The following is a 19,474-nucleotide window of genomic DNA, read 5'->3' as shown; positions in this document are numbered from 1 at the left end:
AATGACCAAATCGTTACCAGCTCCCATGTTACAGGTGGGCCAGGTTTGGGCCATCAGTGTAATTGTTACAGTGAGAATTAATGACACTTGAGGGAAATGCTGCAGCTGGGATTTCCTCTCCGCTTGATAAATAATGATTTCTTGCTGCTTTATCTTGCAAGGGTTTTTGTTTTTATAAGAGACTCTGTGAGAACAGGATTTCTCAGTGAGTCAGTAGTGCTGGGGAATATCAGGGTGGGTGGTGACCAAATGTCCCATAGCTTGGTGGCTTCCTGGAAATTTGACCCAAAGTCTCGAGGAAGCTAGGCTACTGGGGCTGCAGCAGATGTCCAAGAACCCTTGCACCTCCTCTTCATTTATGCATCAATTCAAGAAGTACTGACTAAACTACTTCTAAGTGTCAGCCACTAGGAGAGAGAGAGAGAGAGAGAGAGAGAGAGAGAGACACACACATGGATAAATGGGACTTCCCCTGGAAGAGTACAGAGGCCAGTGAGAGTGAGAAACATGTAATCAATTGTAGTAATAATAGCCGCCTCGTATTTACTGCAGATGCAGGTTTTCTCAGTTAATCTTTTTAACAGCCCTAGGCTTTAGGTATTAATTCTAGTTTCCAAATGAGGAAACTGAGAGCAGAGAACTGAGAAATTATGTAGCTTATCTAAGGTTGCATGAATACTAGGGAGGCACTAAGACTTGAACTCAGCTTCATTCTGTTGTACTACATGTCCAGGTTTCAGGGCCTTTAAATAACAAGTCCTCTTTATGTTTTATACCCCCAGCCTCAATTCCCACTCTTCCAAGCACATACTTTCAACTGTTTCTTGCAAAGTATACCTCTGTATTTCTTCAAGGATCTGTTTTATTTAATTTTAGTTTTAGATTTCTATTTAATTTTATTGTGGAAGTTGAAGATTTAGCTCATAAATGCACTGCACAAACACACACACTCTATCCTCCTCCATCTTCTCAAAACAGTAATATCATAAATTTGTAGAGATAGTTATTCATATCTATATCATTATTGCATAAGCTCAGTTTATAGCTGAGCCGTGTAGTGTGATTACATTCGTTGTTCCCCCAGGAGTTGGTCATTTGTATCTCTAGCCTGCCTCTTCCCCCTGATCTCCATACTCATATCTAATTGGCTACCTGACATCCCCATTTGGATTGTACATATAACGTATGCAGAACTGAGTTCTTGGTCTCTCCCATAGCCCAGTGCCTTCTCCCTCACCATTTAGAAATGAGGGTTAATGGCAGTTCTACCTTTTCGTTAACTCAGGCCAAATATACTGGAATCATCCTTGACTACTCTCTTTCTGTCATTTAATCTATTAGAAAATCCTGTTGTTTCATCTTCAAAATTTGATGACCTCTCACCACTGCTTTCTCTGGACCAAGCCACATCACCTCTCACAAGGTTCGTTGCAGTCATCTCCTAACTGATGGCCCTGCTGCTGCCCTTGTCCCCTCAGTCTATTCTCAACACAGGAGTGATCCTGTTAGTCACATTGTGCTACTTTACTGCTTCAGTCCTTTTAATGACTTCCATTCCCACTCAGAGCATAAGCCAGAATTCTTTCGGTAACCTGAATGATCTGGTCCCTCACAACCTCTATGACCTGACCGTTGTTACTCTCTGCCTGTCTCACTATCTCCTTTCCCTTCCGCAGACATAGCAGGTACACTCCCACCTCAGGGCATCTGCACTTGCTCCTTGGTCTGCGTGGAATCTCTCCAGTTAGCCACATACTGGCTTTCTCACCTTGTTTCTCCAGGTCCTCACTCAAAAAGGCACTCTCTTGTGAAGCCTTCCCCACTTAACATTTTATTTAACTCAACACTACTTAATCCCTCTTCTCGACTTCTTTCTTCTCTGTATTTTATTATACATGTGTTATTATATGTGTATTTATGTGTATGTGTGTATGTGTATATATACGTGTGTGTGTCTGTATATAATTGATTTTGCTCATTATCAAGCTTCACACATAAGAAATATGACTCACGATGGCAAACGACTTTTGCCTGTGGTTTTCTGATGGCTTCCCAGCACCCTGAAGAGTACCTGGCAGATAATTGCATTCCATCAATGTTTGTTGAATGAAGAACCTACAAATGAATTATCTTGGTTTTATTTGCTGTGTGTATGTTCATGTGCCTATCAGTAACTTGTCCCAAACTCTGTCAGATGGTTTAAGTCTCTTCATAAATACATCAGATTTTATTTCTTTCTGTAGAGGACAGCCTTTAAGGGCATAGAGCAGGGAGTGGGTGGAGAGGCAAATGAAGAGAATCGGTACATAAGACAAGTGTCCATACGTGCATGAGTCCGTTTCTGAGCTCTCTATACAACTCCATGGGTTTATTTGCCCTGCACAAATACTACACTAGTCCAGTAGCATTCTAGTTAAGTTTTCCTATCCAGTAGAGTAAGATCTCCCAATTTGTTCTTCTTCAAGAGAATCTTGATTGCTCTAGGCACTTTGCGTGTCCAAATTAAATTTAAAATCAGTTTGTCAAATTGTAATCTGATTGGAATTACATTTAGCCTGTAGATCAGTTTGGAGAATATCTGTATAATATTGAGTTCTTCCAATCTGTGAACATGGTGTATCTCTTCATTTATTTAGACCTTCCTTAACTTTACTCAATAATGCTTTATCTTTTTTCTATAAAGAAATAGTGGACATTTTGGGGTAAATTTATTCCAAGGTTTTTATGTTTCTGGTGCTATTTTAAGTGAGGGTTTTTTTTTAACCTGTTTTTTCTGGTATATAAAAATGAAATCTATTTTTTTTACTTATGTTATATCCATCAATCTACCAATCATCAAGAAACATGCTTATTAATCCTAATAATTTATCTGTAGGTTTTAAATTTTTCTTTTCTTTTCTTTCTTTTTTTTTTTTTTTTTGCCACGCCGCACGGCTTGTGGGATCTTAGTTCCCCGGCCAGGGATCAAACCCAGGCCCTTGGCAGTGAAAGTGCAGAGTCCTAACCACTGGACCTCCAGGGAATTCCTCAGGTTTTTAAAAATTTCTTTACACAGAGCATCATCTAACAATAAATGACAGAATGAATTCTTCATGTCAAAACTTTATACCTTTTATTTCTTTTTCATACCTTACTTCCCTAGCTAGGACCTCAAGTACAGTGTAGAATAGAAGTAGAAATGTGTCTTATTTCTTATGTTAACTGGGAAGCTTTTCACATTTCGCCAGTACGTACACCAGTGCCACAGCCTTGTTTTTAGAGGCCTTCCATCAGATAAGCAAATTCCTCTTCCATATCTGGTTTGTTAAAAATTCTTTTCGTAAATAGATGCTTGATTTTTATCATATTTTTCTACGTTCACTTAGATAATTATATGACTTTTCCTCTTTATTATGTTACTATGGGCAGTTATGTTTTTAAAACTTCATATGTTAAATTAACCTTATGAACTTGAGATAAAACATGTATGAGTAATATATTATCATTTTCATGTTTTTCTGCATTCAGTTTTCTAACATTTTGTTCAGTTTTTAAAAAATCTCACTTCATGAGTGAAATTGGTCTGTAATTTTGCCTTTCTTGTAATGGCTACCTCCAATTTTGGTACCCAAAATACGATATCTTCAAAAAATAAATTGGGGTGTATTCCCTCTTCTTCTCTTCTCTAAAAGTGTTTGCATAATATTGGCTATATTTGTTCCATAAAACTTTAATAGAATTCACCAGTGAACCCAGCTGAGCCAGACATTTTCTTTATGGTGAGGTGTTTAATTACAGATTCAATTTTTTTAATGAGCCATAGAAATTTGGAGTCTTTAATTCTTCTTATATAGATTTTATGTTTTGTGTTTTGAAAAACGTGTACATTGTGTCTAATTTTTAACATCTGTGGGCGTAAAGTTGCTTATAAAATCTTTTTATTCTCTTTTTAATGCTTTTAGTGAAGATCCATAGATGTGTTGCATTTCAACAATGACATGGTGATTTTTGCCTTTTCTCTCTTGCCCCCTCTTTTTTATCTGTTTTAACAAAGGTTAGCAGTTTTTATTTAGCCTTTCCAAAGGTAACTTTTGGCTTCGTTGATTTTCTTTAATATATTTGTTTTCTATTTCATTAATTTCTGTTCTTAAATTTATTATTTCCTTCCTTCTACTTACTTTGGGTTTAATTTGTTGTTCTTTTTCCAAATTCTTTAGATAGATGCTTTGATCACTGTTAATCAGCCTTATTTTGTTCCAGGTTATGTGTTTAACGCTAAAAGGTTTTTCCCTTAATCTGATTTTTAAGGATTTGTGTGGGTCCTGTGTGTTTCTCTTTTACTCTCATACTGCTACCGCACTCACAGCACTTCTGAAACCAAACATGTTGGGGTTATTCCTATACCAAGCAATTCTGCGAGACCAGCTGGGTGTCCTGCAGTTCTGACACTGTCTACCTTATTAAGGACTCAGTCCCATGACACTGCCCCTGGCTTCAGATGCCAGTCACAAGTAGCAGGTCCCCAGATTACCCACAATTTCTGTCCAACTTGGCTACAGATCAGAGGTTCCCATGACCTCCTCCTCGGACTCGATTATTTGCCAGAACAGCTCACAGAACTCAGGGAAACGTTTACTGGCTTTACCGTCTATTAAAAGATGTGATAAAGGGTACAGATGCTACGTAGGGTGAGGTCTGGGAGGGTCCTGAGCACAGGAGCTTCTGTCTCCATGGAGTTGCGGGTATGTCACCCTCCTGGTATATGGATGTGTTCACCAACCTGGAAGCTCTTTGGAACCAATACTTTTGATATTTTATGGGGGCTTTCTCATGTAGGCATGGTCAATTATTAACTTCATTTCCAGCCCTCTCCCATCTCTGGAGAATGGGGGCTGGTACTGAGAATTTCAAGCTTCTAATCATGGCTTGGTCTTTTTGGTGACCAGTTCCCATCCAGACGCCATCAAGGAGCACCCCGACAGTTGCCTCACTGGAACAAAAGGTGCTCCTAGTACTCTTATCACTTAGGAATTTACAAGGGTGTCAGGAACCCTGTGTCAGGAAAAAGGAAGAAAACCAAATATATATATTTCTTGTTATAAATCACAATATCACAGCATTCCACATATTTTGAAACGTATAATTTTTATTATCATCCAGTTCAATATATTTCTAATTTTCATTGTGATTTTTATTTGGAACGATGGTTTATTTGGAAGTGTATTTTTTAGTTTCCAAACATATAGAAACCCTCTAGTTATCTTTTTATTACAGAGTTCTAGCTTAGTTACGGTCAGCTCTCATCGTATCTAACATCTCTGCCACGCCCTGCAGTTAACTAACCTCCTTGCGGATGTCTTCTGTGACATCAACTGTTGACCTGTGTGAGAATGTGTGATGGTTAGGTACACAAGTGTATGGACCACAACCACTTCTCCCCTTTTCAGTACAGGAAAATGTGTGTGAAAAGGCAAGCTGAAATAAGGGCATGGTGTATGTATAGTAAAGGATTGACTCAGTAAGCTTGGGGTGCCTAAACCCTACCCTGCACATTCCAAAGAAAGGACTAGTCCTTGACTGAAAGATAACCTCTAAGCCCTTAGAATATCTTGACTGATAGGAGTTCTTTGTATAACAGACCTTGGACCACACCAAATATTTTTTGCTAATGGTGTGATTTATGATGGACACTTGTTTTTGTTCACCTAGGGCTCTGGGCTGTGCTGATCCCCCTCTGATGAAGGGAGTAAAGACTGACCAGCTAAGGTTAGTCATGTGGGTACTCCGTACCGCGCACAGTAAGAACCTCGGGCATCAAGGTTTAGGTGAGCTTCCCTGGTTGGTGATACTTTGTATATGTTGTCACACATCACTGCTGGGAGAACTAAGTGCTATCTGCGTGACTCCACTGGAAAAGGGCAATTGGAACCTCATGCCTGGTTTCTCCTGGACTCCACCCTATGTAATTTGTTTTTCTTTGCTAATTTAAATCTGTGTCCTTTTATAGTAATAAACCGTAACTATGAGTAGAACAGCTTTTTTGGGTCCTGTGCGTCCTTCTCATGAATCATCAGACCTGAGGGTGGTCTTGAGGACCCCCCAGTACAGTGGTACTTAGAAAATATTGAGGAGACTGGGGTATCAAAAGTCTGTTGATAATGATTCTCTTTGCCTAACTTTTGTAACCTACTATAAAACCGAAGTTCAGGGCTTCCCTGGTGGCGCAGTGGTTGGGAGTTCACCTGCCAATGCAGGGGACACCGGTTCGTGCCCCGATCCAGGAGGATCCCACGTGCTGCGGAGCGGCTGGGCCCGTGAGCCATGGCCGCTGAGCCTGCGCGTCCAGAGCCTGTGCTCCGCAGCGGGAGAGGCCACAACAGTGAGAGGCCCACATACCGCAAAACAAACAAACCAACGTTCAATAATTTTGGCGATGTTAATATCATGCAAGGAGTGTTAAAGAATAATTCTTCAGAATGTTCAGTTATATATATCAGATGAAAATATGAGATTGCCTCCACTGCCTCATGAGGCTCCTCACAAAATGATGAGCTGTAAAAGACTTTTGCTTTGACCCTTCAGTTATAAATAAAGACAATTAGGGATGTCCTAGAAAACCAACATCATGAAAGAGAAGGTCCAAAGTAAACAGATCAACTGATCACTGGAGAAAAAGAGATTAAAGCAAGAGAAAAAAAAGTTCCAATTAACATCAATCACTGAGGACCAAGCAAAATCAGTGAAAACGAGATATCAATACCTTTTGGGGAAATTTCAGAAGGTACAAGTACAAAGTACAAGTACAAAGAGACAATCTTAAAACCTCCTTGAGGGAAAAAAATGTACAAAAGAATGGCATCAAACACCCTAGCTGGAACATGAAGTACTAGAATATATTGTGACAAAATAAAAGGTTCTAAGGTAAAATAATTTTAACCTAAATTCTGTGCCCAGCTAACTTTCTTTTAAGAATTAGAGCACAGGGACTTCCCTGGTGGCAAGAATCTGCCTGCCAATACAGGGGACATGGGTTCGAGCCCTGGTCCAGGAAGATCCCACATGCCACGGAGCAACTAAGCCCGTGCACCACAACTACTGAGTCTGCACTCTAGAGCCCGTGAGCCACAACTACTGAGCCCACGTGCCACAACTACTGAAACCCACATGCCTAGAGCCCGTGCTCTGCAACAAGAGAAGCCACCGCAATGAAAAGCCCACGCACCGCAACGAAGAGTAGCCCCTGCTTGCCACAACTAGAGAAAGCCTGCGAGCAGTAATGAAGACCCAACGCAGCCAAAAATAAATTTATTTAAAAAAAAATAAAAGGATAAGAGCATAATAAAGATTACTTTAACTACCTGTGAACCCTCCCTGGAAAAACAGTACTCAAGGACATACACAAGGAAAATGAAAAATGTGTCTAAGAGTGGGGGATGACATGGGTTTTATGAAACTGCATTGAGCAGAGAAATAAATATTTTAACCATAGTTTAAATGTTTGCTAATAATTGGGCTGTGAAACAGTAGAATGGGAAGAAACCATATTTTAAAGGACAAAATCATAATAAATTCCAAGAGGAAGAAGATTTGGATACAAAATTAACAAGCTTGATTTAATAGACATATAGAAATATGTCCCCTACAAGTAGAGCCTAGGCATTATTTTCAGACATATTTGAGCACAAATGAGTGGGATAGTATAGGATAATTTTTTCAGCGGTTAAAACCATCAAGACATATTCTGTGAATTCAGGACAGTAAAACTAGAAGACAAAAATACAGTCCTCTGTAAAATGTCTTTTCAGAATTTTTTAATCCCCATTAATTTACATACAGTAAAATTAACAAATTTTAAGTGTACAAGTTTTGTCACATGTATATAGTCATGTAACCACTACCGTTTGGTTCAAAATAATCTTTAAGGGCTTCCCTGGTGGCGCAGTGGTTGAGAGTCCGCCTGCCGATGCAGGGGACACGGGTTCGTGCCCCGGTCCGGGAGGATCCCACATGCCGCAGAGCGGCTGGGCCCGTGAGCCACGGCCGCTGAGCCTGCACGTCCGGAGCCTGTGCTCCGCAACGGGAGAGGCCGCAGCAGTGAGAGGCCCGCGTACCGCCAAAAAAAAAAAAAATCTTTAATATCCCTTATGATTTTTTTCTTTGATCTATAGGTAATTTAGAAGAGTATTGTTTAATTTTATGAGTTCATTCATTTTGGATTTAATGAGAATTTTTTAATGACCCAGAATATGATTTATCTTGCTGAATGTTTAGTGTGTATTTGAAAAGAATGTGCATTTTGCTGTTGTTTGATGGAGTATTAATAGGTAGAGTAAATATCAGTTTGGTCAGGTTGGTCAATAATACTGTTAAAGTCTTTTATATCCTTACTTCTTTTCTGCTTCCTTGTTCAATGAATTACTGATAGACAGTGTTGGAATCTCTTAACTCCACTTGTGGGTTTGCCTGTTTCTTCTCTTAATTCCATCAGATTTGTTTAACCTATTTTGAAGTTCTGTTATTAGAAACATATGCATTTAAGATTATGCCCTCTTGATGATTTTAGCCTTTGTCAATGAAATATTCCCTTCCTCCCTGGTAATATTCCTTGCTCTGAAATCTTCTTGATATTAATATATCCACTCCAGCTTCGTTTACATGGCCTAATTTTTTCCTCCTTTAAACCTATCTTTGTCGTGATATATTTTTTAGTTAATTTATTTATTTGGCTGCACCGGGTCTTAGTTGCAGCAGGCAGGCTCCTTAGTCGCGGCTCACCAGCTCCTTAGTTGGGCATGTGGGCTCCTTAGTTGCGGCCGATGGGCTCCTTAGTTGCAGCTCCCGGGCTCCTTAGTTGTGGCGTGCGAACTCTTAGTTGCGGCATGAATGTGGGCTCTAGTTCCTGGACCAAGGATTGAACCTGGGCCCCCTGCACTGGGAGCGTGGAGTCTTAACCACTGCACCACCAGGGAAGTCCCCTGTCATGATATTTTAAGTGGATTCCCTGTTGACAGCATATGTAGTTGGGTCTTGCTTTATGATCCTATCAGAAAATTTATGTCCTTTCAATTGAAGTTATCAGGTATATACATTTAAAGTAATTATCAATATGGTGGTGTTTAAATCTGTCTTTTCTATTTGTTCCACCTGTACTTTCTTTTTTTCTTCTTTATTTCCTGCCTTTTTTTGAATTGAGTATTTTTATGGTTACAGTTTATCTCCAGTAATGGCTTATTACATGTACTTACTGGTTCTTTAGGTGGCTACTCTATGGTTTAAAATATACATCTTTACATTATTCTATCTAATATTTATTATTTCCTTTCTTTTGCTTATTTTGCTTTTAATTTGTTTTTATTTGCTGGTTTCTTGAAGTGGAAGCGGTGGCCAGTGAATTGACACTTTTCTCCTTGTGTAGTATAAGCATTTTAGTGGTATAAATTTCCCTCTGAGTACTGCTTTAGCTGTATCCACAAATTTTTGTTGTTTTTTCATTTCAGTTTAGTTCGAAATACTTTGTAATTTCTCTTTTGATTTCCCTTTTGATCCATGGGTTATTTAGAAGTTACTTAGTTCCCAAATATTTAGAGATTTTGCAGATATCTTTTTGTTAACTGATTTCTAATTCATTTCCATTGCAACCAGAAAATATACTTTGAATCTTCTCATATTTAATCGAGACTTGTTTTGTGGCCCGTAATACGGTCTATCTTGTTCCGTGTTCTGGGTAAACTTGAAAAGAATGTGTATTCTATTGCTGTTTGGTAGGGTGTTTCTTTAATGCCCCTAATTAGGCCAAGTTAGTTGATAGTATTGTTCAAGTATTCAAATCTCTGACTACAACTTGTTTATCCTCACAATTCTATCCGTTTTTGCTTTATGTATTCTGACAGTATGCTATAAAGTACATAAATATTTAGAATTGTTATGTGCTTTTGATGAATTGACCCCTTTATCATAGTGAAATGACCCTTTTTGTCCCTGGTAATATTCATTGCTCTTACCTGTACTTTGTGTGATATTAATTTAACCACTGCAGATTTCTTTTTATTAGTGTTAGTGTAGCGTATCTTTTTTTATTCTTTTACTTTTAATATACTTATATCTTTGTATTTAAATGTCTTGTAGAGAGCATAGTATTGGGTCTTGCTATTTTATTGAATTAATCTTTGCTTTTATTTTGATGCTTAGATCTTTTATATTTAATGTAATTATTGGAATAGTTGAGTTGAAATTTACCAGCTTACTATTTGTTTTCTATTTCTATCATATTTGTCTCTTCTGGTCTTATTCCCTTTTCAGTTTTTTCTGCCTTCTTTTGGATCAACTTAATATTTTTAAAGCATGTATCTTATCTCTTTTGTTGGCTTATTAACTATAAATCCTTGTATTATTTTAGTCATTTCTTTTGGGTTTATAGTATATGTCTTTAATATACACAGCCTAACTTAAAGTGATATTATTACTACTTATAGTATATACAGTACAAGAACCTTACAACAATTCTAATTTCATATCTTTCCAGTGAATAACCCCAATAAAATTAAAATTTCTCTTTCTCAATATTGATGTTTTCAGTCCCAGGGAAGACTAAATCTCCCTGCTTGGGTTACATACTCACCCCTGAACAGACAATAGTGGACAGGGGCATGAATATTTTGGTCAGTCTGAATTCCTGCAGCAGCCCTTCCAGAACTTCATGGAACTAGGAAGGACTTCACCAGAAGAACCCAAGAACAGGAAAGCAAAAGTGTGCTAGTTAGACAAAAACTAGAGCTATCGTAGACCACTACAGGCAAACATGCCACAGAAAGAGTTTACAGATTGGCAGGTAGAGAATTCACACACACACACTTGCTATAAATTCCCTATATATATATCTTGCCAACAATATGGAACTTGGACACACAAAGCAGGAGCAAATGAAGCATTTCTTTGTGTGACATTTTCCTTCCCCTTGTACCCCCCAGGGCACCTCTGCATATCTAATTTCTGTCAAGCTGGAAAAGAAGCCAAACACTCCATGACTCTTTCGTATTTGACTTTTATCAGCATTCTGGAAAAATTTTGACTAACAATATAAGCACCTCTGTATAAGACAGAGTTTCTCAACCTTGGCACTATTGACATTTTGGACCAGATAATTCATTGTAGTGAGGGGCTTCCCTGTGCATTGTAAGATGTTTAGCAGCATCCCTGGACTCTACCTACGAGACGTCAGTAACACAACTGCCTCCCCAGTTGTGACAATTATAAATAATGCCAAATGTGCCCTAAGGGAGCAAAATTGCTCCTGGTTGAGAACCACTGAATTAAGGAATGTTTATAAACATCCATATCTACAGATCCTTAACCCCAAATCAGCATCAGCTGAGGGGGAGAAAGCAGGGTTAGCATTAGGTGCCGTCAGCTTCTGTTCCGTATCCCAGCAAGTCCATCACTTCTCAGGGGACCACATCTGTTGTTCACCACGGCAAAAACAGCTCTCAGCACCTGGACGAGAGCAGTGTTCGGCAGCCACAACAACAGCAAATGTTAGAAGAATAAGTGAATAAATGAATGGACGGATGGATGATGGATGAAAAGGAAAATGTGCGTGATTATCCACAGTGTTACTCTGGGGAAAGGCGTGACTTAGGTGGTATGTACATAAGAAAAGGACATATTTTACGATTATACTTAAAAACTTTTGTATTTGAGTTTTATCATTTTTACCTTCATAATTTAGATAATTTTAAATGATTTATTTTTAAAACACTTGGAAATCAAACCAAGCATTTTCCCCTTAATAAATCTTTCTTTAATTTGCTCAGGGTTTTTTAAGTACGAAAGTGGACTTTTGCCCTAGTTCATATTCTGAATATATGACCAAATCTGAAGCGCAGTTTTTTTTCCTTTTAACTCGTGAGCAAACAGCAATATCGTATAAATATTTATGAATGAAGTTTACGTTGGGGAAAAATGTACTTAGGGCAAAAGTAGCTTGACACGTTACATTCAGTTATGTGCCTTGGTCTTGAGGGGAGGGACTGCATCGTCACATCTTGAGCCCTACAGAGCCTGTGCGGTGTGGGCCCTCAGAAAATGTATGCCGCAAAAATGATGATGAAGCTTCTTAGGCATGGTTTTGGTTGCTCCTGTTTTACTGTGTAAAACCAAGATTATTAGGGCAGGATGAGAGGAGAGGGGGCTTGAGCCAGGTGCAGTGAAAAGTCCTCTGAGAAGAACACGTGTCTGGGCCTTTCTGCTTAAGGCACACAGGAAAGGTCCAAGGGCAAAGGAATAGGCCAGGGAGTATAGAGGGGGAAAGATAATTTATGGGGACAGCTGTCCCTGCTCTTTCTCCTCCGCCACCAGCAGGAAGCTGGGTCAGATCCTTCAGTAACAGCAGACCCTACTCCTGCAGTTGGGAACCCGGGAGCACAAAGCAGTCCAGCACCTGCCCCATGTGACACCTCCACCCCAGCGGGAAAGGCCCAGCTACCTGGGTCTCTTGATATTAGGGCTCCAGGAACCAGAAGAGCCTGGCATGCTTGCGAGGAGAGGTCATTTATTTACATGAAGCAGGGAGAGCTCGAGGACACAGAGCGATCCATCTGCCTTAGCGACTAAACAGACTCCCTTCGCCTCATCCTCCTGCAGAAGCGGTCAAGGAGGGAGGTTGGGCGAGGTGACCTTACAGAGCTCAATCTGTGCTTCTAAAAATAGTAGCATCCTTGGAGAATCAAGGAGGGGAGGGGAGGCTGTGGATGTTGTGGGCAAAAACCGGACTCCCCAGAGCATTGTCAGTATGAAACTGTATTAATTAGACACAGACACCCAGCTCGATAACCTCAGGTATCACAAAAATTGAAACTAAATGAACTGGCTTTTTTTTTTTTTTCCTTTCTGGTTATACTTTCCCTGGGCTAAAAAGGAGAAAGAGAATTGTGTCTTCTGACCTATTTGAATGACTGCACACTACCCCAGGAGATGTTTTCCCCTGCAGAGGGAAATGGGGCTTCTTAGAGACACATCGAGAGAAGGCAAGAGCTGCAGCAAAGTGGGAGCCAGGGGGGTCAGGCGTTGGGGGCCTGCGGGGTCTGGGTCCCCACCTCTCCCTGCCTGGAGACTGCGCAGGGGCTGGGCAGGTGTCCAGGTGTGTCCAGGGCTGTCACGGGCTGCCACTCTCAGGCTGCTGCAGGGTCTTCGTCGAGAGCCCTGTAGGGACTAGGTGTTTGCAGCGTCCAGTGGAGCCACGTGCTGGTCTGCACAAGCTGCATGGGACCAGGTTGCGTGCGGTGCTCTGGTGGGTGGAGGGGTGTGTGTGTGCGTGCGCGTGCACGTGCTGGGATGGGGAGTGTTTGCAGGAGTGTACGGAGGTATTGCAGCAAACTTGGGGTGGGGGGTCTCTGTAGGGAGGTGTGTGGAGCTATAGGGGAAGAATGCACATGGACGGTGACTGGAGGACTTTGCGGGCTATGTGAGGCCTGTGGGTAAAACTGGGGGGGAAAAGCTATGTAGGAAATGGGGGTTGGGAGTCTCCAAGGGGCTGTACGGAGACCTGTCTGAGAGAGCGCACGAGGCTGTGGGTGGGCTGTGTGCAGAGCCTGTCTGGGCTGCCAGTGGGGCAGCCCAGCACTGTGGGGCAGCTCTTGTGTAGCTTTGTCCTGCGGGCTCTGAGTGGATGTGATGGGGATATGAGTGGAGCCACACGGGGGGCTCCGTAGGGGATAGTTAAGGCTTTGGGGGCTTCTGCTCTGGGGGCTGCTGGGGGCCGCGGGACCTGTGTGATGCTGTGCAGGGCTGCAGGTAGCTGGATAGAGGGGCAGAACCCTGGATGGTGTCCACAGCTCTGCCGTTTAAAGATGAGTGTGCTTCCTTAGGGAGGGTGCTCCCGAAGTGCAGGCGTTTAGTCTCCTTCATCTGATTGATTACGTGAAGGGAAGGAGCAGTGCGGCCCCTTGCAATGCTGCCCTGGCCCTGCTTCTGTGTGCGCCAGGCTGAGGACACTTTCTAATGCTTCAGTTTGTGTTCTCTCATCAGGACAACGTGGATCTTGGAGAGCTGATGTTTTCCCTCTGCTATCTTCCCACGGCTGGCAGGCTGACCATTACCATTATAAAAGCAAGGAATTTAAAGGCAATGGACATAACGGGAGCATCAGGTGGGACAAGCTCAAATGCAGATTTCTTCCTACGTTCTTATGTAGCACCTTATGAAGCTTCCAGTAGAGTAATAAAGTGCACGGACTTTGGAACCAAACTGCCTAAGTTTAATCCTAGTCCTAGACCTAATAGCTGTGTGACCTTGGGCAAGTCACTTAATCTCTCTGGGCTTTAGATTCCCCCTCTGTAAAAATGAGGACAATAATAGTATCTGGCTCTTTCAGTCGTTACAGGATTAAGTGAGTTAACACATATGACCCCTAAGAACGGTGCCTGGCACACACTAAATGCTCCTCAGTGTCAGCTCTCATTATTATTACCATTGTTCTCTCTTAGGTCTTCTTCACATAATTGTGGACTGGACCTACAGTTTGCACGTGCTGATATAGCTTATCTAATTGGGTCCTTCCTCACATACAAGCAATCACCATCACCTCAGGCTTTTAGAAGATTGATATCCAATATCCTTCTATAAAAGGTCCCTCAGTGAACTATGCAGTTTGGTTTTTCCAGTGAATCAAGCATGTAGCCTTAAATTCTAAACCCTAACAGAAAATACCCTGATACGCAGTTCCTTTTATACAAGTTCACAAGCCACCTCTTCGGGGGCTCCCAAAATGCGGTCGCAAAACCCCCAGTTCACTGGCTTTTGGTCACTGAAATCAACAGATGCAATATATTTTGCTTCCTGGATGCCAGTGTTTTATTCAAGCAGAAAAGAAGATATGGCCTCTTCTGGCCCTCTAAGTCGCCCCAGACAGTGTATGGGTGTCAGAGCAGCACGTGGTTAGGCAGGCGAAGCAAGAAGGACTCCCCACTGAGCAGAATAGTGACGTGAAACCAAGGAAGTTCCACCTGAAGCAGAGTCCAGCCTTGCCACCTGTCACCCCCTCCCAGCATGGCCCCACAAGCAAGCCTGTGTCCTTTCTCTCCCCGCTGAACTGCTTCTCCCTTTGCACCCCGACTGCAGGCAGCTCTAGGGCTTGAGGCCCCTGCCCTGAAGGAAACCCACCCCCACCCCAAGTTTTCCCAGTCCTCTAGGAATTTAGCTTGTCCCTTTCCTAAAGACCTAGTTTTTAGAAAAAGATTCCCCGAGGTGGCTGCAAGTCAGGCCCTGCAGCCTGTTTCCCCATGCTTTGGAAATGGCTTTACATTTCCCTTCCTGTGACAGCCAAGCAGGTCCTGGATCCTAATCTAATTCGGTAACATGTTTTCACACTATTTTTAAATTCCACTCATTTTGAGGGGAGAGAGTCCTGTGCTTTTTCCTGAATGAATGACTCAGTTATCCCAACTCCAGTCCCTGCCCAGACATCGTGTTAATTAAAATCCTCAAACTCCAGTCCACAGGCAGGTAAAGGGGTTCTGCGTACCATGGTCCTTGAAAGTCTGCCGTGACGAAACTGCTGGCCTAGATATGCATGTATCCTCACAGTACCTCTGCTTCTCATGGTCTGTACAGATCCCTACGTGAAAGTCTCATTGATGTCTGATGGCAGACGATTGAAGAAGAGGAAAACGTCCACCAAGAGGAACACTCTGAACCCTGTTTACAACGAAGCCATAGTCTTTGACGTCCCTCCCGAGAATATTGACCAAATCTACTTGTCCATAGCGGTCATGGACTACGACCGGTGAGAGGCCTAGAGCTGTTTCTCATTGCAAGTCCACTATGCCCAGGGTTGGGGCCCGGGGGTGCCAGCTGTGGACTCTTAGCTGGTGTCTTAGTGCAGCCACAGGAGGAGAGTCAGGTGAGACTCTGAGAGCTGATTGACAAGGAGTCACCATTTTACAAGCAATGGGGTAGAGTCAGATTACCAAAGTGCCTCTAAGCTCTCCCATTTCTTCTTTCTTTTTCCTCCTCCATTCTCCTCCCTCCTCTACTTCTTCCCCTCTCCATCCCTGTACACCCCTCAGAATCTCACCTTAGAGAACTGTGACCCCACAGATCATAATCTTCTCTCTGGCAATCCTACCTGGCCTTTATCAGAAAGATTCCACTCAAAACAGCAGAGTGATTACCTTAGCCAGACCATCAACATTTCTAAATACATAATTTTGTTCTTTTTTTTTTTCTTCTCCCTATGTGTTTAATAAAGATCGTTTCTATCCACGTAAGTCTGAAAGCAAACACAGAAATGTTCTCTTGAAAATGCTAGAGTCAGTATGGATGACAGGGTACATTAAAATGTATAAGATGCTCGACTTTCTAATTAATACAGCACAGAAGAGATATTTATAGCCTGCATTGTAGCCAATTGTGTATTTAAAGGACAGATTTGAAAAACAGTCATTTTAATATGCAAAGGAAGTACCAACAGGGAATTATACATGTTAAACTAGTCATTAGACTGAAATGCAAAGTCTGTTTTTAATTGGAAACCTCCCACATGGTCTGGGCACAATTATAAAAAAAACAAAAAAAAGTCTGACTTCTAATATCTTACAGTATTATTTGCAGCTGAAAATTTTCCCACAGACCCCTGAAATGTCAGTAAGGCAGCCTCAATGCCCTGAACACTCTTTCCAGAGATGCCTGGGTGAAGCATAATCGTCTTGCAACCCAGGGGGCACGTGGGTTGGCTCAGCTGCCCATGGGTGTGATAGCCCACGCTGGGCAGTAGACCTCATCTTGTCTCCTCTGGACGACACACAACACAAATAGTGTCGGGCCACAGGAGGGGACATTGCCCACCAGCCGTGGAAGGCTGGGCCAGTATTTTTCAAGCTATTGCCAAGTTTCCCGCATCGACAAATCTGATTATGTGAGCTCTGCTTCAATTTAATTCTCTGTAAACTCATGAATCTGGCCTGGAAAAATCCATGGCAGAATTCATGGGGCTTCTGCATGCAACTGATTTTAATGAGCAGAGAATCCAATATCCTTCACACTGCTTCCCCACCCTTGTCTCCCCCTTGCTCCCTAAACACAAATAGGAGAAAAATCCCTCATCCTTGTAGGAAGGAAAAAGAAAGAGAAGAAGTCTATGAATTTGGATCCCAGAGAGTTAAAGGATGGGCCATGTCATTCTGGATATATGCAAAGGACTTCTAACCAAAAACCGTTAAGGAAAAAAGAAATGGTCCAAGGCAGAGATCTACCCAGGGATGTTTCAGAAATACTAGCTAAGTATTAAAGGAGCTGAGTATTTCTGCAGTAGGGAACTCAAGTTGGGTCAAAGAAGCAAAGCTGGGCTTGCAAGGAAGGAGGGAAGAGCACAAGACAACATGTTCTCTAAAGAGAGGGGTTGCAAGATGATCCAGGAGCCTCCTCCACTCTGCCCCCTTTGTGAGCTCAAGGCTACAGCTGACAGACTCAGAGCTTCTCCCTTACCCATACTTGGTTCCCTCTTGCAGGAATGAAGCAGCCATTAGTGCAAGAAACTCTTTTCAGATGGCCCCCTTTTCATTACATGGATTTGGAGGCCTGAGGTCAATCTTGTTCCAGAACCAGAGGTGACAGCCTTTGCATGCAGCAGGGAGTTCTTCCAACACAGGTTCTTGGGAACAAGCTAAGCCACGCCAGTGTTCCGACAGCTGAGCCGTGTGAGGGCCAGATTCTGGTCTTCCTTTCTGTGCCCCGAGTGAAATATTGTAACCCGAGTCTTAGTGGCTATTAAGCTTGGCCTGTAGTTTTAAATTAGGGAATGAAAAGGACCACCCCTTCCCTAATTCCTCTGTCAGTTTAACTGAGTAGTTGGCTGCTCTTACATACCAAAATTTCAGGAAAAAACTATTGTGCACCGTTTTCACAGTGTAGGTCACAATGAGATCATCGGCGTGTGTCAAGTAGGCAACGAAGCCGAGAGGCTGGGCAGAGACCACTGGAGTGAGATGTTGTCGTATCCGCGCAAGCCCATTGCACACTGGCATTCCCTGGTGGAGGTAAGACCCTACTCCCACGTGCTCCTCTTTGCAGAGGAATAAATGCTTTACTGTTGAAATGCAGGAGCCACCAAAAATGTGAGTGTACCAGGGTCTATGGTCATCAATGTGTTTCCCTGGTTGCATTTCCTGGGACCGCTTGCTGGGTATTGCATTCAATCTGAGATTGAGTCTGTGCTCCCTGCCAGTCTGGTATGTTTTGAACATTGATCAGGGATCATCTGTTACTTTGATTGTTTTCAAAAAAGATCAAGATCCTCTTATTTCATGTTATGGCTTTGGGTTGACATTTGGAGGACACCTGCAGGATCTGAGTGAGTGTGGAGGTCCAGACCGTCATAGAGTGACTTACAGCTAGCATCAGAAAAAACTTGAGACCGGGAGAGAGGAAGCATGGATTCTGAGACTGGCCGTAGCATGAACCTGTGATTCTGGGCAAACTGGTTAGTATCAACTGTATATGATAAAAACCCCCAAGTCAACAAACCACAAAATAACAAGTGAAATGGAAATTTATTTCTCTCTTACATAAAAAAGGTCCAGAGGAAGGTTGTCTAGGAAGGTTGTCTAGGCTGTTAAAGTGGCTCTGTGGCTGACAGAGATCTAGACTTCTGTCTTTCTGCTTCCCTGTCCCAGTGTGAGGTGTTTTTTTTTTTGTTTGGTTGGTTTTTTTGAGGTCACCTCATTGAGCAACATGGCTGCTAAGCGCCCACCATCACATATCTCCCAGGCCATAGAAAGGTGAAGACAAGAGCCAAAAGCATACACATTCCTTTTTAAAGGGTTTTCCTTGATGTCTTATGCAACACTGCTACTTCCATTTAAATTAGTCACAGAACTTATTCATACAGACATGTATGGTTGCAAGGGAGGGTAGGAAGTGTATTCTTTTTGTCGGTGGCAATGTGCCCAACTGAAAAAGCAGGATTCTCGTTGCAAGGTAGAAGAGAGTGGATACTTGGAGGCAGTGGACCGTGGTTCTGCCTCCCACCCTCATTCATTCACTCACTCCCCCATCCTTTCCTTCTCATTTATTCTTCCCCCATTCATCCTTACTCAGTGACTCACCCTCTTTTTTATTTACTAACTCATTCTCTCAGAAATAAATTGCATTCTCTAAGTGACATTTCTGTGGGGCAAATACCATATTAGGTAGAGAAAATATAGATGTAAGAAACCTTTCCTCTCCTTGAAGAGCTTATAGACCATAAGAGAGAGGATGGCATGGAAACTGATCACTGAGGTGCACAGTCATAAGCGTTATCATCTACATCAAGTGCTACAGGGGCACCAGGGAAGCAAGTGTCATGCTTGGATGAGCTTGTCCATGAAGGATTAGTCCCTCCTGCTCTTGGGAAACGAAGAGAACCTGAGCCCCTGGGAACAGGGACACCAGAGAACGTGGGTTCCAGGCAGAGAGCTTCCTCTCACTCTCCCAGAGCAGGCAGCTCTGTTCCCTGCAAAGC

The 19,474-nt window shown here is 42.3% G+C and overlaps 1 protein-coding gene across 3 annotated transcripts in view; it reads left to right on the top strand.

The window, feature by feature from the left end:
* LOC113625047 (synaptotagmin-9) overlaps nucleotides 1-19,474 on the top strand; it is a 231,055-nt gene that overhangs the window by 125,684 nt on the left and 85,897 nt on the right. For all 3 annotated transcript variants that reach the window (XM_027115496.1, XM_027115497.1, XM_027115498.1), the window contains 3 exons: nucleotides 14,002-14,122; nucleotides 15,586-15,757; nucleotides 17,879-18,008. In XM_027115496.1, coding sequence (XP_026971297.1) covers nucleotides 14,002-14,122; nucleotides 15,586-15,757; nucleotides 17,879-18,008 — 423 coding nt within the window. The remainder of the gene's footprint in view (nucleotides 1-14,001; nucleotides 14,123-15,585; nucleotides 15,758-17,878; nucleotides 18,009-19,474) is intronic.

Source organism: Aethalodelphis obliquidens, unplaced genomic scaffold, assembly GCF_003676395.1.
Source record: "Aethalodelphis obliquidens isolate GAN/ISIS:26980383/991018 unplaced genomic scaffold, ASM367639v1 scaffold14, whole genome shotgun sequence".
Taxonomy (NCBI): domain Eukaryota; kingdom Metazoa; phylum Chordata; class Mammalia; order Artiodactyla; family Delphinidae; genus Aethalodelphis; species Aethalodelphis obliquidens.
Note: the sequence above shows the minus strand (reverse complement) of the source record. Positions and strands in the feature narration are given on the sequence as shown.